Source organism: Bufo bufo, chromosome 7, assembly GCF_905171765.1.
Source record: "Bufo bufo chromosome 7, aBufBuf1.1, whole genome shotgun sequence".
Taxonomy (NCBI): Eukaryota; Metazoa; Chordata; class Amphibia; order Anura; family Bufonidae; genus Bufo; species Bufo bufo.
In genome coordinates, this window is record NC_053395.1 from 200,849,302 (window position 1) to 200,873,722 (window position 24,421).

The window sequence follows — 24,421 nt, forward strand, 5'->3', positions numbered from 1 at the left end:
GCTTTAGAAATATGAAGGTCTCGTCTACTGACGTTCCTGGAAGGATTAATGAAACAAAATAACCAGTGTGAATTATAAGCGGTGGTTCACCACTAATGTGACTAGCAGTGGTCACTTGCTACGGATTAGAGATTAAGAACAATTGGTGCCGCTGTTTACAATGAAAGAACAAAGGGCCATTCTTGTAAGAATAGAAAATCTCTCATGGTCAGAAGACTGTATGTTAATTACTGGCTGCTTTAGACAAAAGCTCGATTGGGCTACGTGTTCCCCTTATAAGAAAGGCAAATGTGTCTACTATTACTCATAGAAGACTCTACGGGTGGAGGACATCTCTGCTAGAGAAATATCACCCAACATCTGAGGGACCTTCATAATGTCATTGAGCTGTTGTAGTCTCAACCTCAAGCTCTCAGCGGAAGAGTATTAAACCTGACAACCAGCCAGAGGTGTCAAGAACACTTTACTGCTGTTATCTATTTCTACCGGGATTTACAATTATCTTGAAGACATTGATCATGGCGGAAGAAGCTCAGGCACCTGAATATCATGATAATGAAGAGCCTGAAATAATTCCGGTTCAAATTACCGATGTTATTGATCAGACGGACACATCCATCGTATGTGAGGTCAATCTAAGTGGAAGTCCTGATATTCTCAACGAGGACAAACATATTACCCCAGCTATGGATCTAAATGACAAGAATGAAGAAGGTAGAGTATTCTGGTTTCAAATGAATGTATTCTGTAGGCTCCGTCCGAAACATGTCCATAGGCTATGGGCGGCCTATATGGATATGTTCTGCTGGAATATGTTTGGGCGGTATGTATTGACGTACATTTGTTCACAATGGGAGTCAATAGATGATGTATAGTTACGGTAATACAAATACATATAGGTGGTGTGCCATAAGGATAGTGCAAACTGAGCCTTAAATGTGATAAGTCGTCACCACATCATTATTATTTTGCTGCATTGTAACTTACAGTTTTTGTATTATTGCACTTAAAAAAGTGGGTTTCATCTCAACTAATTTTGGGGTCTTTTATCTGTGCGGATGATATGTTAACTTTAAAGAGGTTGTCCCATGACAACAGGATAGCAGATAAGTGTCTGATTGCTGAGGGTTTGACGGCTGGGGCCCCCGCTTACGATTAGAATAGGGCTCATGGCTCCCATTTATTGAAGTGGCAGACATGAATGCATGTCTGTCGCTCCATTTTAGTGTATTGGACTGTCAGAGATAGCCCAGTGCTTGTACTTGCTATCTTCAACAGCCCACCAGAGTTGAATGGAGCAGCAGACACACATACGTATCTGCTGCTCCATTCAAACGGGGAACAGGGGCTCTCTCTCATTCTAGTGATAAGCGGGGACCCCAGTGGTTGGAACTCTGCTGATTAGACAGCTATCCCCTATCTAGTAGAATTTAGAATGCTGATTTAGAATTGATAGAAACAGGGGCAGGATGAGCTAATTTGCTGCCCTAGGCAGGGATTTGGGGGTCTGTTTAAATGTAGCAGATCTGTCTGCAAGTGAAAATTCTTTCCCTACATCTGAATGGGGATGTACCTGGAGCATGTGCATTACAATGCAGATGAATTTGTTTTTCCTGTGAACATAGCATCAGAATGTGCCCCTCAGCAGTTGAAAGACGTTTGCAGGCAAAATTCTCGTAGGACATTTATTTTACCCCTGAACCCATCTCGATAGCTGCCTATGGTGCCCACTCTCTGTCCTGGCCCTGGATGGAACAATAGAAGAGATAACATTTTTCAAACCACAATTTACACTAAATTGTTACTAAAAATGTCTGAGCGAAAAAACTAAAACAAAACATGGAGCACATGGTTCAGGACTCAGGAGTCAAATGACACTTGTATCTTCTAATACAAAAGATCTGAAAAGTGTAGAGAGGAAAGGGAGAGACTATAAAGAGAACATTCACCAAATAAGTTATGTGTCATATGCAGCAATTTGATACATTTGTTGCAATTTGCAGAACCTTACGGACTCATCCATTTTTAAATCTTACAACTGATTAATGTTCCCCCACGTGTGCCCTAATTTCCTTCACTTTGTATCAATATCATGCATTATTGGTCCCTTTCCCATATAATAACACATGTGGTGCAAGAACAGCTTGGGAGGAGCACACATATGGACCAGATCATGATATAATAACTGCGTTCATTCTGCAAAGAGGTCTTACAAGAAGAGACGAGAACTAGTGTTGGGCGGGAATATTCTAATCACGAATATTAATCGCAAATATCGGCACTTTGAGAATTTGGGAATATTTAGAATATAGTGATATATATTCGTAATTTAGAATATTCTAGATTATTTTTTTTCACCAGTAACCTACCTTCTTGCTTGTAGCCCAATGAGAAGGCTGCAATGTCTTTGTCTGAGCTTAGCAACATCCCTACCAACCAATAGGAAAGTTGCCTACCCCTTACTATATAAAACCCTCCCCAGCAGCCATTTTCTGCAGTTTTTTAAAGTTATGAGAGAGACAGCAGTGTCATTGCTGTGCTCTGTGCTTTCCACTCATTATATTAGATAGATAGTTAGATAGCTTATATATATATATATATATAAATATATATATATATATATATATATATATAAAATACAGAGAGTTAATGGGAGATAGTCAGTGTAGGTTATATCCTGATATACAGTTGCAAGAAAAAGTATGTGAACCCTTTGGAATGATATGGATTTCTGTACAATTTGGTCATAAAATGTGATCTGATCTTCATCTAAGTCACAACAATAGACAATCACACTCTGCTTAAACTAATAACACAAAGAATTAAATGTTACCATGTTTTTATTGAACACACCATGTAAACATTCACAGTGCAGGTGGAAAAGTATGTGAACCCTTAGACCAATTACATCTCCAAGAGCTAATTGGAGTGAGGTGTCAGCCAACTGGAGTCCAATCAATGAGATGAGATTGGAGGTGTTGGTTACAGCTGCCCTGCCCTATAAAAAACACACACCAGTTCTGGGTTTGCTTTTCACAAGAAGCATTGCCTGATGTGAATGATGCCTTGCACAAAAGACCTCTCAGAAGACCTACGATTAAGAATTGTTGACTTGCATAAAGCTGGAAAGGGTTGTATCTCCAAAAGCCTTGCTGGATGTATCTCCAAAAGCCTTGCATCAGTCCATGGTAAGACAAATTGTCTATAAATGGAGAAAGTTCAGCACTGCTGCTACTCTCCCTAGGAGTGGCCATCCTGTAAAGATGACTGCAATAGCACAGCGCAGACTGCTCAGTGAGGTGAAGAAGAATCCTAGAGTGTCAGCTAAAGACTTACAAAAGTCTCTGGCATATGCCAACATCCCTGTTGGCGAATTTACGATACGTAAAACACTAAACAAAAATGGATTTCATGGGAGGATACCACAGAGGAAGCCACTGCTGTCCATAAAAAACATTGCTGCACGTTTACAGTTTGCACAAGAGCACCTGGATGTTCCACAGCAGTACTAGCAAAATATTCTGTGGACAGAGGAAACCAAAGTTGAGTTGTTTGGAAGAAACACACAACACTATGTATGGAGAAAAAGAGGCACAGCACACTAACATCAAAACCTCATCCCAACTATGAAGTATGGTGATGGGGGCATCATGGTTTGGGGCTGCTTTGCTGCGTCAGGGCCTGGACGGATTGCTATCATTGAAGAAAAAATGAATACCCAAGTTTATCAAGACATTTTGCAGGAGAACTTAAGGCCATCTGTCCACCAGCTGAAGCTCAACAGAAGATGGGTGTTGCAACAGGACAACGACCCAAAGCTTAGAAGTAAATCAACAACAGAATGGCTTAAACAGAGTGGCCCAATCAGAGTCCTGACCTCAACCCGATTGAGATGCTGTGGCATGACCTCAAGAAAGCGATTCACACCAGACATCACAAGAATACAGGGAGTGCAGAATTATTAGGCAAGTTGTATTTTTGAGGATTAATTTTATTATTGAACAACAACCATGTTCTCAATGAACTCAAAAAACTCATTAATATCAAAGCTGAATATTTTTGGAAGTAGTTTTTAGTTTGTTTTTAGTTTTAGCTATTTTAGGGGGATATCTGTGTGTGCAGGTGACTATTACTGTGCATAATTATTAGGCAACTTAACAAAAAACAAATATATACGCATTTCAATTATTTATTTTTACCAGTAAAACCAATATAACATCTCAACATTCACAAATATACATTTCTGACATTCAAAAACAAAACAAAAACAAATCAGTGACCAATATAGCCACCTTTCTTTGCAAGGACACTCAAAAGCCTGCCATCCATGGATTCTGTCAGTGTTTTGATCTGTTCACCATCGACATTGCGTGCAGCAGCAACCACAGCTTCCCAGACACTGTTCAGAGAGGTGTACTGTTTTCCCTCCTTGTAAATCTCACATTTGATGATGGACCACAGGTTCTCAATGGGGTTCAGATCAGGTGAACAAGGAGGCCATGTCATTAGATTTTCTTCTTTTATACCCTTTCTTGCCAGCCACGCTGTGGAGTACTTGGACGCGTGTGATGGAGCATTGTCCTGCATGAAAGTCATGTTTTTCTTGAAGGATGCAGACTTCTTCCTGTACCACTGCTTGAAGAAGGTGTCTTCCAGAATGTGGCAGTAGGACTGGGAGTTGAGCTTGACTCCATCCTCAACCCAAAAAGGCCCCACAAGCTCATCTTTGATGATACCAGCCCAAACCAGTACTCCACCTCCACCTTGCTGGCGTCTGAGTCGGACTGGAGCTCTCTGCCCTTTACCAATCCAGCCACGGGCCCATCCCTCTGGCCCATCAAGACTCACTCTCATTTCATCAGTCCATAAAACCTTAGAAAAATCAGTCTTGAGATATTTCTTGGCCCAGTCTTGACGTTTCAGCTTGTGTGTCTTGTTCAGTGGTGGTCGTCTTTCAGCCTTTCTTACCTTGGCCATGTCTCTGAGTATTGCACACCTTGTGCTTTTGGGCACTCCAGTGATGTTGCAGCTCTGAAATATGGCCAAATTGGTGGCAAGTGGCATCTTGGCAGCTGCACGCTTGACTTTTCTCAGTTCATGGGCAGTTATTTTGCGCCTTGGTTTTTCCACACGCTTCTTGCGACCCTGTTGACTATTTTGAATGAAACGCTTGATTGTTCGATGATCACGCTTCAGAAGCTTTGCAATTTTAAGAGTGCTGCATCCCTCTGCAAGATATCTCACTATTTTTGACTTTTCTGAACCTGTCAAGTCCTTCTTTTGACCCATTTTGCCAAAGGAAAGGAAGTTGCCTAATAATTATGAACACCTAATATAGGGTGTTGATGTCATTAGACCACACCACTTCTCATTACAGAGATGCACATCACCTAATATGCTTAATTGGTAGTAGGCTTTCGAGCCTATACAGCTTGGAGTAAGACAACATGCATAAAGAGGATGATGTGGTCAAAATACTCATTTGCCTAATAATTCTGCACGCAGTGTATTGCTGAACTGAAACAGTTCTGTAAAGAGGAATGGACAGAAATTACTCCTGACCGTTGTGCACGTCTGATATGCAACTACAGGAAACGTTTGGTTCAAGTCATTGCTGCCAAAGGAGGTTCAACCAGCTATTAAATCCAAGGGTTCACATACTTTTTCCACCTGCACTGTGAATGTTTACATGGTGTGTTCAATAACAACATGGTAACATATAATTCTTTATGTGTTATTAGTTTAAGCAGACTGTGATTGTCTATTGTTGTGACTTAGATGAAGATCAGATCACATTTTATGACCAATTTGTGCAGAAATCCATATCATTCCAAAGGGTTCACATACTTTTTCTTGCAACTGTAGTGTAGCTGTTGCAGTGCAGTGTGTTAGGTAGTGTGATAGGTTCTGCTGTCCATACATGCAGACCTGCTAAAATGTGAAGTTTCACGTATTGCACCAAAATATTCGCATCATTAGTGCCGATTTGCCCAATCGCAAATATATTGGAGCACTCTAACTGCATATAAAGCCATTTTTAATGTTCTGCCGTGCCAACCATTTCTCCAGTCTCAGGAAATTTCTAGCAGCTTGGAAAATGTAGCAAAAGTGACCCATGCCTATATTTCGTGCGCATTACGAGAATATTACATTGCCGATTTAATCTTGAATTTGCGAATTTGCGAATATATGACGAATATTCGCCAAAATATTCCTGAAATATCGCAAATTTGAATATAGCCCCTGCCGCTCATCACTAATGTTGAGATCAGAAGACTGTGAGGACCATGGTAAAACCTTCAGCTTACACCTTTTGAGGTCATCTATTGTGGATTTTGAGGTGTGTTTAGGATCATTATCCATTTGTAGAATCCATCCTCTTTTCAACTCCAACTTTTTTACAGCTGGTGTTTTGTTTGCTTCAGAATCTGCTGGAATTTAATTAAATCCATTCTTCCCTCTACCCAGAAAATGTTCCTTGTGCCATTGGCTGTAACATTACCTAAAGCATGATTGATCCACCTCCATGCTTAATGGTTGGAGAGGTGTTCATTTCATGAAGTTCTGTGCCCTTTTTTTCTCCAAACATACCTTTGCTCATTGTGGCCAAAGACTTCTATTTTAACCTCATCGGTCCTCAGGATTTATTTTCAAAATGTGTCAGGCTTGTTTAGATATTCTTTTTCAAACTTCTGATGCGGAATTTTGTGGTGAGGACGCAGGAGAGGTTTTCTTCAGATGACTCTTCCATGAAGGCCATATTTGTGCAAGTGTCGCTGAACAGTAGAACAATGTATCATGCCTCCAGAGTCTGCTAAATATTCCTGAAGGTCTTTTACGGTCAAGTGGGGGTTCTGATTTGCCTTTCTAGCAATCTTTTGAGCAGCTGTCTCTGAAATTTTTCTTGGTCTTCCAGACCTTCTCATGGCCTCCACTGTTCCTGTTAACTGCCATTTCTTAATTACATTTTGAAGTAAAGAAATGGCAACATTAAAGCGCTTTGCTATCTTCTTATAACCATCTCCTGCCTTGCGGGCCTTAACCATTTTCATTTTCAGAGTGTTAGACAACTGCTTAGAAGAACCCATGGATAAAAAGGTTAGAGGAGTCTGGGTATTTATAAAGCTGTGTATTTATATGTATTAAAATTATTATAGTAGTTATATTCTTGTACATAGGAAAAGTATTATAGTAGTTATATTTTTGTACATAGGAGCATTATTATAGTAGTTATATTCTTGTACATAGGAGCATTATTATAGTAGTTATATTCTTCTATTTAGGAGGCAGTATTATAGTAGTTATATTCTTGTACATAGGGGGCAGTAGTATAGTAGTTTTATTCTTGTATATAGGAGCAGTATTATAGTAGTTATATTCTTGCATATAGGAGAAGTATTATAGTAGTTATATTCTAGTACATAGGAGCAGTATTATAATAGTTATATTCCTGTACATAGGAGGCAGTATTATAGTAGTTGTATACTTGTACATAGGAGCAGTATTATAGTAGTTACATTCTTGTACATAGGAGGCAGTTTTATAGTAGTTATATTTTTGTTCATAGGAGGCAGTATTATAGTAGTTATATTCTTCTACATAGGAGCAGTATTATAGTAGTTATATTCTTGTACATAGGAGCAGTATTATAGTATTTATATTCTTGTACATAGGAGGCAGTATTATAGTAGTTATATTCTTGTACATAGGAGCAGTATTATAGTATTCATATTCTTGTACATAGGAGGCAGTATTATACTAGTTATATTCTTGTACATATGAGGCAGTATTATAGTAGTTATATTCTTGTACATAGGAGCAGTATTATAGTAGTTATATTCTGATACATAAGAGCAGTATTATAGTAGTTATATTCTTGTACATAGGAGGCAGTATTACAGCAGATATATTCTTGTACATAAGAGGCAGTATTATAGTAGTTATATTCTTGTACATAGGAGCAGTATTATAGTAGTTATATTCTATCTTGTACATATGAGCAGTATTATAGTAGTTATATTCTTTTACATAGGGGGCAGTATTACAGTAAATATATTCTTGTACATAGGAGGCAATATTATAGTAGTTATATTCTTGCACATAGGAGCAGTTTTATAGTAGTTACATTCTTGTACATAGGAGGCAGTATTATTGTAGTTATATTTATTACACAAGAAGCAGTATTATACTAGGTACAGTGGCATGCAAATGTTTGGGCACCCCTAGTCAAAATTACTGTTACTGTGAACAGTTAAGCAAGTTGAAGATGAAATGATCTCCAAAATGCATAAAGTTATACATGACACATTCCCTTTGTATTTTAAGATTTTTTATTTTTTTTTATCTTTTAGGCCTCTTTCAGACGGGTGTTGCGGGAAAATGTGCCGGTGCGTTACGTGAACACCTGCGATTTTTCCACGCGAGTGCAAAACATTGTAATGCGTTTTGCCCTCGCGTGAGAAAAATCGTGCATGTTTGGTACCCAAACCCGAACTTCTTCACAGAAGTTCGGGCTTGGGATCGGTGTTCTGTAGATTGTATTATTTTCCCTTATAACATGGTTATAAGGGAAAATAATAGCATTCTGAATACAGAATGCATAGTAAAATAACGCTGGAGGGGTTAAAAAAATAATAATTATAATTTAACTCACCTGTGGTGACGTCACTCCGGTCATCACATGATCCATCACATGACCCATCACCATGGTAAAAGATCATGTGATGGATCATGTGATGACCGGAGTGACGCCACCACAGGTCCTGGAATGAATGCTCACCACAGGTCCTGTTCAGCAAAGAAGGAGACAGACGAGATGACGGCAGCGCCAGCAAGTGGATTAAGGTGAGTTCAATTTTTTTTTAACCCCTCCAGCGCTATTTTACTATGCATTCTGTATTCAGAATGCTATTATTTTCCCTTATAACCATGTTATAAGGGAAAATAATAATGATCGGGCCTCCATCCCGATCGTCTCCTAGCAACCGTGCGTGAAAATCGCACCGCATCCGCGCGTGTGAAAGGGGCCTTACATTTTCAAAATAATAAAAAAAAGTAATAAGTAATAAAAAAAAGCTCCTGAAGCAAAACGTTGGGCATCCTGCATGGTTATTTCCTAGTAGCACCCCTTTGTCAGGTATCACAGCTTGTAAATGCTTTTTGTAGCAGCCAATAGTCTTTCATTTCTTGTTTGAGGGATTTTCATCTATTCTTCCTTGCAGAAGTCTTGCAATTTTGTGAGATTTCTGGGTCGTCTTGTATGCACTGCTTTTTTTAGGTTTATCTATGATGAGTAGTGTTGGGCGCAAATATTCGAATCGCGAATATTAATCGTGAATATCGGCACTTTGAGAATTCGCGAATATTTAGAATATAGTGATATATATTCGTAATTTAGAATATTCAATTTTTTTTTATCACCAGTAACCTCCCTTCTTGCTTGTGGGCCAATGAGAAGGCTGCAATGTCTTTGTCTGAGCTTAGCAACATCTCTAGCAACCAATAGGAAAGTTCCCTACCATTGCGGTGCTCTGTGCTTTCCACACTACATTAGATAGATAGTTAGATAGCTTATATATATAATACAGAGAGTTAGTGGGAGATAGTCAGTGTAGGTTATATCCTGATATAGTGCAGCTGTTGCAGTGCAGTGTGTTAGGTAGTGTGATAGGTTTTGCTGTCCATACATACAGACCTGCTAAAATGTGAAGTTTCACGTATTGCGCCAAAATAATTGCATCATTAGTGCCGATTTGCGCAATCGCCAATATATTGGAGCACTCAAGGCTAGGTCTACACGACGACACATAGGGCACAACTACACTGCAACATTTCTCGCACCAATGCTGTCGCACCAATGCTGCGCAACAATGCTGCGCAACAATGTGTCGTACCAATGCTGCACCAATGCTGCGCAACAATTTTTATAATTATAGTCTATGGTGTCGCACTGCGACATGCAACATGCTGCGACTGGGATGCGACAGTCGCAGAAAAAAACATTTCGAATTGATTTTTTGCTACTGTCGCGTCGCAGTCGCGGCAGTAACCAAATCCCCTTGCATCATGTGACCATTTAGCCAAACCCCCTCCATTCATGCACAACCTGTATATTTGCACTAAAGGACTATGGCAAAAAAAAAAAAAGGACCTGCCCGCACTCCTTTGGTAAATATTTTATTGTCCATGAATTAGCCTGGAACATATTTTCTTAGAACTCCAGAGGACATTCATCACCCCCTGTATGCCAAAAATCTTGAGTGAAAAAGTAAAATAACTTGGTATATGTCCAATTTGTGCAAATGTTGCCACTTTTTGGAGGTTTTCAACCCTGTTGTGGGGTCAGGCATAACCAATTTGGCACCTTTATTATAATCTACACCATGAAACCAACATAGATTATACCTGATTTCAGTTCTGGCACAGGGACCTGAAGTGATGCACCAAAATTATTTAGAGGAAGGTCACTCACTCTTAATAATTGTAGCACATTTGACACCAGCGAGGGATAAATTAAGCCAGCATGTAAAACAGTGGTCTTAATAAATGTCCTCCTTTTGCAGTTCCTCTGATATTCCTGCAGGAAATGTATGCATCCATTGACATTTGCTCATTTGCCTTGTCAGTAAGGTATGTCCTTACACAGTCTGACATTATCAGCTTTAAAAAATTGCAAAGTATGAAGGGACTCACCGCACTGTAAAACCCAGTAGTGAATGTTGTCATACATTTCCAGGAACAATAAGAGGAACAAAGCAGAGTTCTTAGAAAAGATGCTCCAAAATAGTTATTTCATCTTTTCGTGTCACCTATGTCCAGTATATGTCTTTTTTTTAGAGCAAAAGGGAGAAAATAGTAATCTTATAGAAAAAGTCCCAGATGTCTTGGACAACCATGAGAAAAAATGTGAGGACTACAAGGACGGAGGATGTCAGATAACAGTCGGTAAGTGACTACATTGCAGCTAATTGCAAATTACAATGACGTCCATTTACACAAAATCCACTTTCAGGTGATCACTCAATTTCAGGAAAAATTTGATTTGTCACAAAGCTGAATTTCCTCGCGCTTTCCTGGAATGGCGGTGAAAAAAAACAACATACCTCATCCATTTGATCGTGGAGAGGCCGTTGCGGCCATCTTGATTGAAGAAAATGCGGCAAATCTTGCTCGTTGACGTGTGACGTCACCACATCATCATCCAGATTTGGTGTGTTTTCTTCAATCAAGATGGCCACGATGGCCTCTCCGCGATCAAATGGATGTGATGAGTATGTACTTTTTTTTTAAAATCCCTATCAGATGCCACGATCAGTGTTAAACACGGCATCTGAGGGGTTCAATGACGAAGGGGGATTGATCGCCGTTCTCCATGATTACACCTGCTACATACAATGGAATGCGATTTGTGACAAGATACTTCATAACGAATGGAATTATCTTGCTGAAGTTAGGCTAAGCAGCCTTATGGAATTTTTGAAAACTTCGCTCATCACTAGGATCACACTGATTCTGAATGGTTATATCTAGATTTAGGGTGATCCCAGTTATACAGCAGCAGTGGCGTTGCTAACACTGACTACTAGAGGCGTATGCCCCAAACTCCCATTGACAACCATTGCCAAATTCAGGTATGTGAGCAACTCATCTAAACAAGAGCACCGCCATAATACGGCATGTATTCGAGCTTCTGATGACTGGAAACACAAAGTATAGTATGGGCTCCTAGCTTTGTATGGGAACCATATTTGGGATCCATGTGATACGGATGATGGGGGAGATTTATCAAACTGGTGTAAAGTCGAATGGGCTCAGTTGTCCATAGAAACCAATCAGATTCCACCTTTCATTTTTCACATCTCCATTGAAAAATGAAAGAAGGAATCCCATTGGTTGCTATGGGCAACTAGGCCAATTCTACTTTACACCAGTTTGATAAATCTCCCCCTATGTGTTTTATAGGGGTTATGCACCATTGGGGGATTTTTTGGGCAGACCTGTGATGGGAAGCTTACTTACCTGCTTCCCAGCTCTGGCTCCTGGCTCTTTTGTTCCATGACCTCGGCTGCTCCGCTGGGCTACCTGGATGTAAATTTCCTGTTTGACGCTGCTACAGCGGTGATCTGCTCCTCTTACTTCACCTGACCATTTGTCATGACGCAAGGGTTGCAGGTCACTGCTGCAGCAGTGGCAAGCAGGAAGTTTACATCCAGGGACCCCAGCGGGGCAGCCAAAGCCATGAAGCGAAGGAGCCGGGAATCTGATAAGCATGCTTCCCTTGCACGTCTGCCCAGGAGGGAAGTTTTTTTTGCCAACCACCCCCAAAGGTGCATAACAACCAGGAATTGCACCTGGTAATGGCTGACATTATTATTGTTAGGTATTTTAAAGCGACATGCATTTCATATGAAAAGCGGTATTGTTTGCACCGGCTGATGTAAACAGAATGCTGTTTCTATAGGTGATTGGCAGCACTTCCCTGATTCATACCTTCCAACTTTTTGGATGGCCAAAGAGGGACACTTATAGTTTATTGTGTGAAAGATCAATTTTTCTGCATATCTATACACTTCAATAGTTTTCTCTTACGGGAAATAGCGCAAAAATTATCTGAATATATCAATTTCAAAAATCCCAACTGCATCAAATAATGAAAGACAAAAACTTTCTGGGTCAATATTGTGAATGTAACAAGGCAAATCTGCACATCAGACAAAAAAGCGGGACATTTAAAGAGCAAAGAGGGACAGAGGGACTGGGGTCAAAAAGAGGGACTGTCAATCCAAAAGAGGGACACTTGGGAGGTCTGCTGATTACACAGGGAGATGTACTGCCAGGAATCTTTCATCCTGATAAAAGATGCCAATCATCCGATGAACAAGCACATGCTCGTTCATCAGCAGATCAACTGCTTGATTATAATGGCCAAGTATAGAGAATGAGCATTTCTATGAATATTAAGCACAGTCTCTTGCAGCAAGCCCTTGAGGAGCCAGAATGAAGGATGGGAGTGGTAGTGGCTCTGACTATAGGATGTGTCACAGTGGTTTTCCTCAGGCCATCGCTCCCCAGGGCTAGTGAAGTTAGAGAAAGGTGCCCCCTTTATTCCCTCAGGGAACTCCATGTAGTTGTGGCTCCTGCTTGACGGTGGTTCGGGAGTGCCCTTGATGTTAATGTCCATGTGGGTGCAAAGCAGGGCAATTGATGATACAATGGCCAGTGTGTAGTGTTATAGGAGTCAGTAACCAGGCCAGGTTTAACAAACAAACATTCTTTACTGTGCAGAATAGGACATGTAGTACATTTAAAAATAATCTGTACACAGTTCAGACTTTTGTAGATGACAATGCATGGGTTAGGCAATGCTGGAAATTCTGGCCCTCTTTACACGCTGTCTTGCTAAAGTCTTTCTCCCTAGAATCTTAGGCTGATGACCAAGTAATAGCAAAATGTCTACAATTTGCATGGCGTCATGCAGATTCAAATGATATGACTGACCAAATCTTTTCTGAAGTGTGTAGGGTGTCTTAACAGGTTTACCCTTCATGGCAGCAGGGTCTGTAAAGCATTATGCATGTTACCTTACTGACTGACTCCTCGTTTGACTATGCAGACTCTCTCTCGTCTTTCTCCCTTTCTTCCAAGGAGCTGGAAGACATACAAGTGGCTCCAGGGATGAGATCTGGAGACCCTGAGGAGATTAGCACATTGAGTCTACTCCCTACGCCTTCTCCCTTCTACCTCCAACTAACTATAATCCCCTAGAACTCTATAGCCAAGGGGTGGGGCCAGCCAGCACCCTGAACTTCTAAGGGGGCTGAGCCAGGATAATTAACTCAGACCATGCCTACCTCATACTTAGACATACTAGGTGTACAGTGCATTACATCACATAAAGTGCATAACGTGACATAACATGAAGTTACATTACCAACAATTGCAGGTACCCCCGGTACTCCACTCTCACACAATATTACTTACAGACTGCAGTCTAGTCTCTGTTACAGGCCTGTCTCTTATATAAACCTTGGCTTCTTTCAGGATGCATGGACTAGGTAGCTTCTCTGTACCTCTCAGGTCAGGCTGTAATGCACCCTTATATATGCTTTCTTATATATAATTTCACTATATATTCAAGGGACTTCCAATGGAAGGTCTTAAAGGGCCTTATGCTAGTTACAGCTTGTAACGGAACGCCTGGCACCCTGACTGGGCACCTTCTGCTGACGGATGCTCCTAGCGCTTCCCGAGGGCTCCAAGCACTCCACCGGTCAACATAACCACCACAGACCCCATAAAAGTCACATCCCCTCGATCCAAGAACCAAAGTCAATTCACTCAAAACTTTGTTTTAATGCTGTACGAAGAACAGTCTCCATACAGCATTAAAATGTATGGCCCCAGGCGGGGTGAAATTCGTTATCTCCGAGGTCTTGTGAGACTTCGTGAATTATTTTGACATTCGATTATTAATCTTACTTATACCATTTTAAAACAGGAATCCTAAGTCGGCTTCAGTACCAAATTAAATGATCTTAAGTTTAAAATTATGTTTAATGTACATTAATATCCCCAAATTCCTTTTTGTGTTGGTTTTACCCAATGTTATCAATTGTGGTCCAACTCCCCATTTCTCAAAGAAAAAAAGAAGTTGCCCCTATAGGTTGGAGATGTCTCTTTATCTATATATTTCTCATATTTATAGCATTGCTGATATATTAAAGAGGACCTGCAACCTCTCCTGACATGACTGTTTATTACTCTATGTTGTGCCGTTCCTCTAGAAAATGTACACATGTGTTATCACGTGATGCATTAGTAAATTACACAGGGAGATGTAGTGCGTTGTCCGGATCCTTCGTGCACTCCATTTGCCGGAGGTGCCCGCCGGATCCGTTACAACGCAAGTGAACTGAAAGCATTTGAAGACGGATCCGTCTTCAAAATGCGTTCAGTGTTACTATGGCACCCAGGACACTATTAAAGTCCTGGCTGCAATAGTAGTAGTGGGGAGCGGGGGAGCAGTATACTTACAGTCCGTGCGGCTCCCAGGGCGCTCCAGAATGACGTCAGAGCGCCCCATGTGCATGGATGACGTGATCCATGTGATCACGTCATCCATGCGCGTGGGGCGTCCTGACGTCACTCTGAAGCGCCCCGGGAGCCGCACGGACGGTAAGTATACTGCTCCCCCGCTCCCCACTACACTTTACCATGGCAAACAGGACTTTAGTGTCCTGGGAGCCATGGTAACCATTCAGAAAAAGCTAAACGTCGGAATCCTGTAATGCGCCGAAACGACGTTTAGCTTAAGGCCGGATCCGGATTAATGCCTTTCAATGGGCATTAATTCCGGATCCGGCCTTGCGGCAAGTGTTCAGTATTTTCTCCGGCCAAAAAACGTTCCGTAACTGAAGACATCCTGATGCATCCTGAACGGATTTCTCTCTATTCAGAATGCATGGGGATAATCCTGATCAGGATTCTTCCGGCATAGAGCCCCGACGACGGAACTCTATGCCGGAAAAGAACAACGCAAGTGTGAAAGAGCCCTTAACCATACATAACTAATTATGTTCTTTAATGATCTCCCCCCTCTCTCACAGACGTAGATGGTGACACGGTTCCCCTTCCCAGTCCTGAAGCCATCAGTAGAGAAGACAATAATCAAGATGGGGATAAAGCCGAAACGCCAGATATATTGTTGTATCAAGAAAGCTTCCATCCAAGTGACACGGGCACAGAAGATGTCTTGACTGAAACAGAGGAAGAAAATACGTCCATAGAGACCGACACCGAATATGATGACCAAGAAAATGGACCCCAGCAGCCTCTATCGGTTAGTCCAAGTGGCAGACAACTTGACCCTAATGAAATGGCTGGAGGCAGACCAGATATCTCCAGAAACAGCTACTCCAAATATGATACTGTATCATACCGCAAAATCCGGAAAGGAAACACTAAGCAGCGGATTGATGAGTTTGAGTCTATGGTAAATCTCTAATGCCTCATACATTTATACGCTCACCTCTGTTACTAAATAGAAGCAATACGCCCAATTCCTTAAATGACTACACAGAGATCTGCCAAAATATTTCTCCAATACATCAAATGAAGATGAACAGCATTTAAAAGGGTTTCTGAGACTCGACAAAAATTTATCGGAGCCTGAAAATGGTTTTCCTACACACGTTACTGCTGAGGCTGTTAATTGGCCGGCAGTGGTCATGTGCATGTAGACAGCACATCACACGTCCAGTCTGGCAGGGATCGGTAGTGGTGGAGATGGAAGCTGAGGCTCTGGCGAGGTGGTTTTTGTTTTCTTTGTACACCATTACCAGGCCCTGGAGGATTTTTGTCCAGCCTTGACCAACCCCTTTAATGAGTCAACGCTAGAAAATAGTATAAATATACAGCAAAAATTAGCAAAGGTAATCAGCTCCATACTGACGAACATGTTACACCATTGTTTGGGCATCTGTCGGAAGCTTCAGCTCTCTTATTGACCGGTGTCACCAAAGATGGAGCACAGACCGACCAAGTCACAGCACTGATCTGTTCTCCCACCTCTGGCGATGATATTGGAATACTACCCTCCCACCCCCTTTTACCACTGTATTCCCCCATCACTAACCTATAGTGGATGATGAAATTTAGAACTGTTTGGCGGTGTTCAACCACGATTTATCTAGAAAACGTTTAGCTTCATAGTTTCCTAACATGGCCTTCCCATTTTGATATCTAGCAAGGACAAAACCTATTAACCTCATTCATATAGCCAGAAATTGGATGCAATATTTCTAACCCTGGTTTTGTGGTCTCCGATATGATTTCCTGTTTGACAAAATTATGCAAGAAAAGCTAGTGAGGGTATTGCGACATGACTTTTGTATTACATCTTTATGTGCATTTGTATAATCTGCTTATATATTTTTTTGGTCTCAAAGGAGGCACAGTAGGATTTATGTAAGTAATGAATGATGTATTAATGTAGTACTAACATGTGCAAGCTGATTAAATAAAGCCCCCCACAGTACTTGCGTACACGTAGTATAATCAGTATTACATACCTACAGGAAATTTGTGTGTATTTATTTTCTAGAGACTCTCATGTGTCTCAGTTCAGGCTACAGGAGTAGCCACCACTTCAGTATAATCTACTGACTTTCCGATCTGCACAGGCTTATTTTATATTTCTTGCTCTCTACGGCATCTGAGGGGTACATTGATGTGGAGTGCGCGCAATCGCCGCTCCTGTCATTGCACCAAGTACAAAGAAATGCACATGATGAAGTAATTCATCAGAAAGTAATTTTTTTTTTGTAAAATTCGGCAAAGCAACCGTATCGAATGGTCAAGAACTTAACTCAACACTACTGCTGGGCGCTGCCGTGCACTGCTGGAATTCTACAATATATCCAGTCCGTCAATTGTGATGGTTTATCGCTGCGTGTCTTGGACGTGTTGTGGGTTCAATTCACACGAAGTACATACATACTGCTGGAATTCTGTTCAGCCCCATTCACTATAATGGGGACCTGTGGAAATCCGGCTGCAACCCAGCAAATATGCCGGGCAGCAGTATTTTTACGGCCGCTTCTCACCATGTTCGCTGGGTTGTGTCTGGATCTCCGCCGGTCCACATTATAGTGAATGGGGCTGGATGGAATTCCGGCAGCGCACGGCAATGCCATGCAGTAACAGATCCGTCAGGCTGTTTCCGACCGGAACAGCCTGTCGGATCTCGTTAACCCAGATGTGAAACAGGCCTAACAGAACTCCATTGATTGTAGAAGCCTGAATGACTATATCCTCTGCTAGCAGAATAAAAGCCTCTTTGTACATATTTCAACCCTTAAGCTGCATGCCCTCTGTATTATGGTATTATGGATGATGATTAGTAAGCCATTTTTCAATATAGGCCTGAAACTGCGTTTTCACACGGTGGCCACTAGAGATGTCGGGAACATAAAATTTTCTGTTCGCGAACGCGAATTTCCGCAAATGTTTGCGAACGGGCGAACCGGGCGAACCGCCATAGACTTCAATAGACAGGCCAATTTTAAAACCCACAGGGACTCTTTCTGGCCACAATAGTGATGGAAAAGTTGTTTCAAGGGGACTAACACCTGGACTGTGGCATGCCGGAGGGGGATCCATGGCAAAACTCCCATGGAAAATTACGTAGTTGACGCAGAGTGTGGTAAGTTGAATTCGCAATGCGATTAATATAACCTGCATTAATCGCATTGCGATTACAACTTAGATCTGAGATCCTAATGGTTGTATTGCTAGAATTGACGAATATAACGAATATAGCACTATAGTCTCAATCTTCGTTATATTCTAGCAATACAACCATTAGGAACCCAGCTCTAAGTTGAATTCGCAATGCGATTAATATAACCTGTATTAATCGCATTGTGATTACAACTTAGGTCTGAGTTCATAATGTTTGTATTGGTCGCGCCGTCACGTGGTAAAGGGGGACGGTGGTGTGACTCACTGCAGCCTGGTGAGTGGTGGGGGCCGCGGCAGCTGCCCTGCAGGAGTCTCTGGTGCCGGGAGGAGGAGGTAGGTAGAGCGGCTCTGACTTTATAGACCAAATTATTTTAATAATACCCCAATAATAATAAGTTAATAACCTAACCCCATTCATAAATTACTGTGGATTATTATAGAGACGGCCCCAGGCCAGGAGACATAAGGGGTTGGGTTGAACTGTGGGCTGGGGCCACCCGACCACATTTACTAATCTTTGCGCAGGGGGGCCCTCATAAATATAGACCCACATCATGGTGTGGACTGGTCATTTTTACTAAGGAATATAGTTTAAACGTTTATGTGCAAAAGAGAAAAGAAGAAGTCAGCTCCAATCAGATATCTGCACATAGACCAAGACTCTGGGTCTATGCAGATATCTGATTGGAGCTGACTTAGTGACTTCTTCTTTTCTCTCTTTCTCTCTTTATTATGGCTTGGGGGGGGGGGGGGGCAGGGGTGACACCATTTTTTACCGCACCGGGTGACACCAGCCATAGCATCGCCACGGTAACCATTAGGAACCCAGCTCTGAGTTGAATTCGCAATGCGATTACAACTTAGTCAAATTTGTGACACTGCAGCTTCAGAATGAATCTAAGATGGATGCTGTCCCTAAAATGGATGCTGTCCTTGCTATTTGATAGGAGGTGGGAGGGTCTGGGAGGGAGGGTATGCTGATTGGCTGGAATGTGTCTGCTGACTGTGAGGTACAGGGTCAAAATTTGCTCAATGATGACGTATAGGGGGCGGACTGAACATCGCATATGTTCGTCCGCCGCAGCGAACGCGAACAATCTATGTTCGCCGGGAACTAGTCGCCGGCGAATAGTTCGCGACATCTCTAGTGGCCACAGCGCTAATGCGGCCAAAGCTCTGTGGGTTACAGAAGTCTTATCTTGCGCATCCTTTAACCACCGCGGCTATGCAGAAACCCAGACTAAGGCTTTATTCACACAGTTAGGCCTCGTTCACATTTCCATGTCAGTGTCATGTCCGTGAAAAAAAGCATACGTGTTTCATCTGTGAAGATGTCCGTGAAGGATCTGTCGTTGGTCTGTGTATCTGTTTTTACCATCAGTGTGTCATCCGTAATTCACGGAAGTTGCTCAGCTGAAAATTAATTTCCAAAGAATCTCCTATGCAACACAGGCACAAGACGGATGCCAACGAAACGGAAATGTGAATGAGGCCTTAGGGTTTGGTCAGTGATTTCCATCAGTGATTTTGAGCCAAAACCAGGTGCGGCTCTAAACACAGAACAGGTGCAGATCTTTCCCTAAGGCCTCATGCACACGACCGTTCCATTTTTTGAGGTCCACAAACCGCGGATCCGCAACAAACAGAAGCCACCCGTGTGCTTTCCGCAATTTGCGGAACGGGCGGCCCAATGTAGAAATACATATTGTTGTCCGCAAAAAGGACAAGAATAGGACATGTTCTATTTTTTTTGCGGGGCCACGGAACGGAGCAACCGATGCGGACAGCACACGGAGTGCTGTCCGCATCTTTTGCGGCCCCATTGAAGTGAATTGGTCCGCATCCGAGCCGGCTCGGATGCAGACCCAAACAACGGCCATGTGCATGAGGCCTTATACTGTACCTTATGTCTGTGGAGGCTCCAATCCTGGTTTTAGCTCATAATTAGGGTTGAGCGGCCGAACCCGAACATTTCAGTAAAAGTTCGGGTTCGGTGTTCGGGTAATATTAATATACCATCGGATCGGAGTTTTCTCCAATCCGATGGTATATTTTAACCTGAAGCGTCCACATCACCATGGGAACGCCTCTATGTTAGAATATACCATCGGATTAGAGTTAGATCGTGAAAACTCAGATCCAACAGTATATTCTAACACAGAGACGTTCCCATAGTGATGGGGATGCTTCAAGTTAGAATATACTGAGAACTGTGGACATAACGGCCCCCTGCTGCCTGGCAGCACCTGATCTCTTACAGGGGGCTGTGATCCTCACAATTAACCCCTCAGGTGCCGCATTGTACTTACCTGTGCTGGGGCCGCCCGGCGCTCCTTCTTCTCAAACTCACAGGTCTGTGCGGCGTATGCTTATAGCAATGCGCCACACAGACCTGTGAGTTTGAGAAGGAGGAGCACCCGGCGGCACCAGCGCAGGTAAGTACAATGCTGACTTCAGTAGCGTCCTGGTTGCCATGGTAACCGATCGGAGCCCCAGCATTACACTGCTGGGACTCTGATCGGAACTGCCACTGCCACCAATGATGGGGGGGCGCACTGCCAGCAATGATTAATACTGGGGAGGGAGGGGGGATTGAGGGCGCACTGCCACCAATGATTGTAATACTGGTGAGGGGGGGTTAGGGCGCACTGCCCATGAATGATTGTAAAAGTGGGGGGGTCGGGGGGGCGCACTGCTGCCCGGCGGCACCCAACCTCTGACAGGGTGCTATGACCTGCACAATTAACCCCTCAGGTGCGGCACCTGAGGGGTTAATTGTGTGGCTCACAGTGCCCTGTCAGAGGTCAGGTGCCGCCAGGCAGCAGGGGGCCAGTATGTATGCGCCTGTTGGTATACTCTAACTTCAAGCGTCCCCATCACCATGGGAACGCCTCTGTGTTAGATTATACCATCGGATTAGAGTTTTCACGATCTAACTCAGATCCGATGGTATATTCTAACCACCAGGAGTTCCCATGGTGACGGGGACGCTTGTGGGGAGGAGTATGCCAAAGGGGTTTAACTGTACTGTTTGGAGAGAAAAAAAAAGACGAATATTCTAAAAAATGTCGAAACGAATAGATTCGCTATATATTTGTTTTTTAGAATATTCGTCTTTTTTCAACATCTAAAGTCATGATTCCTCCCTGCTTCTTGCTTGAGGGCCAATGACTCATTGACCACAAGCATTTTAAGCAGGGAGGAATCATTTGTTCAGATGTAAAAAATGACGAATATTCGATAAAATGAATATATAGCAGTATATTCGTAATATTCGCAAATTATCGAAGTTGCGATATTCACGATTAATATTCGAATATTCGCGCTCAACACTACTGGTAAGTGAAAGGTCTGTGCGGCGCATTGCTTATAGCACAGACCTGTCACTTACCAGTAGGAGGAGCGCCCGGCCGGCCACAGACAGCGCACGTAAGTATAATGCTGCTAAAAGTGCTAAGTAACCATGGCAGCCAGGACTGCAGTAGCGTCCTGGCTGCCATGGTAACCGATCGGAGCACCAGCGATTTAACTGGGACTCCGATCGGAACTGCCGCTCCGCTGCCACCAATAATGGGGGGGGGGGGTTGTTAACCTGTGGCCACTGCCACCAATGATTTTAATTAGGGGTGGGGGGGAGAGGGGAGGCCGCACTGGACACCAATGATTTTAATAGGGGGTGGGCCGCACTGGCCACCAATGATTTTAATACTGGGGAGGGAGGGAGGGGGGGGGCCGCACTGGCCACCAATGATTTTAATACTGGGGAGGGAGGGGGGTCTGGCCCCTACTGCCTGGCAGCACCCGATCTCTTACAGGGGGCTGAGATCCGCACAATTAATTGTGAGGATCACAGCCCCCTGTAAGAGATCGGGTGCTGCCAGGCAGCAGGGGGCAGTTATGTACACAGTTCTTAGTATATTCTAACTTGAAGCGTCCCCATCACCATGGGAACGCCTCTGTGTTAGAATATACTGTCGGATCTGCGTTTTCACGATCGTGAAAACTCAGATCTGAAAAAGCTAATACTATTATTTTCCGTTATAACAATGTTATAACGGAAAATAATAAAGTGAAGTTCGGGTCCCCATTGACTTCAATGGGGTTCGGGTCCAAGTTCGGATCAAGTTCGGGTCCCTAACCCAAACATCTAGGTGTTCGCTCAACTCTACTCATAATCACTGATGGAAATCACTGACCAAAACACTGATGTGTGAATAAGGGCGGGTTTGCATTTTCATCATGGAATTCTGTTATAACAGAGTTATAACGGAATATAATGGAATTTTAGGACGGAATGTAAAACGGAAGCCTTTCCTGTCGAGGACTATTTTTTCCGTCAAGTATAACAGAACAAAACCGAGCCGTTATTTGTGACCATAGACATGTATTAGGATGGAGCAAAACGGAATGCTCCGTCCTAATACATGTTTATGGCTTCCGTCTTGCATTCTGTCCTAAAATTCCATTATATTCCGTTATATTGGAACCCTATAACGGAATTCCATAATGCAAATGGGAACCCGCCCTAAAGCTGTAAACTAATGATCTCCAAGCTTCAGCTGGTGCAATACTACAACTCAGATAATACCCCCTTCCTTTATGCAATAGGCCTAGTACTTCTACAGCAACAGATCCATTACTGTTAATAGCCATGTGACTAGGTCATGTGGTTGCTGTATGGATAGAGGAGCTGGGAGCCATGCCGGATCTGTGCTGCCGCTAGTGCACGCGTGCCGCCGGAGTCCTGGCGGCAGCACGTCAAACATGCCGGGACAGCCTGCCGGAAAAGGCTGCCGCTAGTGTGAAAGTAGCTTTAGAAAAACAGTTAACCCTTTGTGACTGAACAGCTCAATATTTTTAATAAAGGCCAATTGAAAATATGATTTATAGCCAAAAATAAGTTAAATGGAATCATAATTTTTTTTTACTCCAAAGGTGTATATAGCCTTTCAATTATGTAATTCTGGCTTCCACAGCCACCACAAGGGGAAGCTCACTATACATAGCTCCCATTTAAATGGGCTATCCTACTTCTGGAAGAAAAAAGAATAAAAACAGCAGCACATGTTCTAAATTAACAACAAAAAAAGTAATATTCACCTCTCAAATCCCCTGGCATTGCTGATTGGTGATGCCAATAGTATGACACCTGATCACTGAGCCCACTCATTGGCTGTAGCAGTTTGTCTCTCTGGTAGATTAGGAGGGGACTAGAGAGGTATTGTTTTTTTTAGCTTGCAAAGTTTAGTGCTGTTTTTTTTTTTTTTCCTGAAATTGGATTACCCCCTTAAATTCAAAATACTAGCTCATCAAATCCATGTATCAGGAGCTCCCCCTACTGACAGCTTCTGACAGCCACAATATTATCTTTTAACTCTTTGATGGACAGCATTGCTGTGAACCCTATTAATATTTATGACACAAGTTCTAGGTGCAGCCTGTGGAATGCTTTGGGCCTTTGAGCAGTGTGATATTGCCCAAATATTGCACATTCACGATCACTCTCTATAAGCCAGAACGGAGAGATGCTATATGTTCTATCTACTCCTAGATATTTTTTTAATCATTATATGTTACCATTTCCCTTGTCAGGGTTTCTAGTCTGACACTTTTTAACCTTTAACTAATTTCAAATGTAACTTTATACACACCACAACGTTACTGCACGTCATGATGCAGTGTAAATTGTCTGGAGCGGGCTCTAGTGCTGAGCTCTCTATATGCATATAATACAGCAGGCACCGGCCGCATTGACTGGGATCAACGACAATACCAATCTTGGTCATTTAACCTCTTACATGCTGTGGTCAATAGCGATAATGGCATATGAAGGGCAGGGCCGGTTTTAGACAAAATGTGGCACTGGGCGAAATTAAAAGTGGGGCCCCATATTCTTAAGCATTGTATCAACAGACACATTTATTCACTTCCGTAAATTAAAACAAATAGAGTAATGTAAAACATAGGGGGTCATTTATTAAGACCAGCGTTTTAAATGTCGGTCTTATTAAAGCCCCTGCTCTGGCAGTGGATCGCCAAAGTTATGTAGAGGCGCCAGCCTCCACATAACTTCGGCGCATCCAGCGCCACTTCTAAACGTAAGCCAGCTTCCTAACAGGGAAAAGTGGCAGATTGCAGCACAACGGTTTGAAATCTGCACCTGAAATACGCCTAATATAGG

General features: G+C 42.5%; 1 protein-coding gene across 1 annotated transcript; it reads left to right on the forward strand.

Moving 5' to 3' along the window:
- The first annotated feature begins 518 nt into the window (after nt 1-518).
- On the forward strand, nt 519-16,003 carry ERMN (ermin). The gene is made up of 3 exons (XM_040441520.1): nt 519-714; nt 10,837-10,944; nt 15,606-16,003. The coding sequence occupies exons 1-3, from the start codon at nt 519-521 to the stop codon at nt 16,001-16,003; spliced, it is 702 nt and encodes a 233-aa protein (XP_040297454.1).
- Nucleotides 16,004-24,421: the final 8,418 nt, after the last annotated feature.

Coding starts and splice junctions, on each gene's coding strand:
- ERMN (XM_040441520.1), top strand. CDS start 519: ATGGCGGAAGAAGCTCAGGCACCTGAATATCATGATAATGAAGAGCCT. Junction 715..10,836: donor AAATGACAAGAATGAAGAAG/GTAGAGTATTCT, acceptor TCTTTTTTTTAG/AGCAAAAGGGAGAAAATAGT. Junction 10,945..15,605: donor AGGATGTCAGATAACAGTCG/GTAAGTGACTAC, acceptor CCTCTCTCACAG/ACGTAGATGGTGACACGGTT.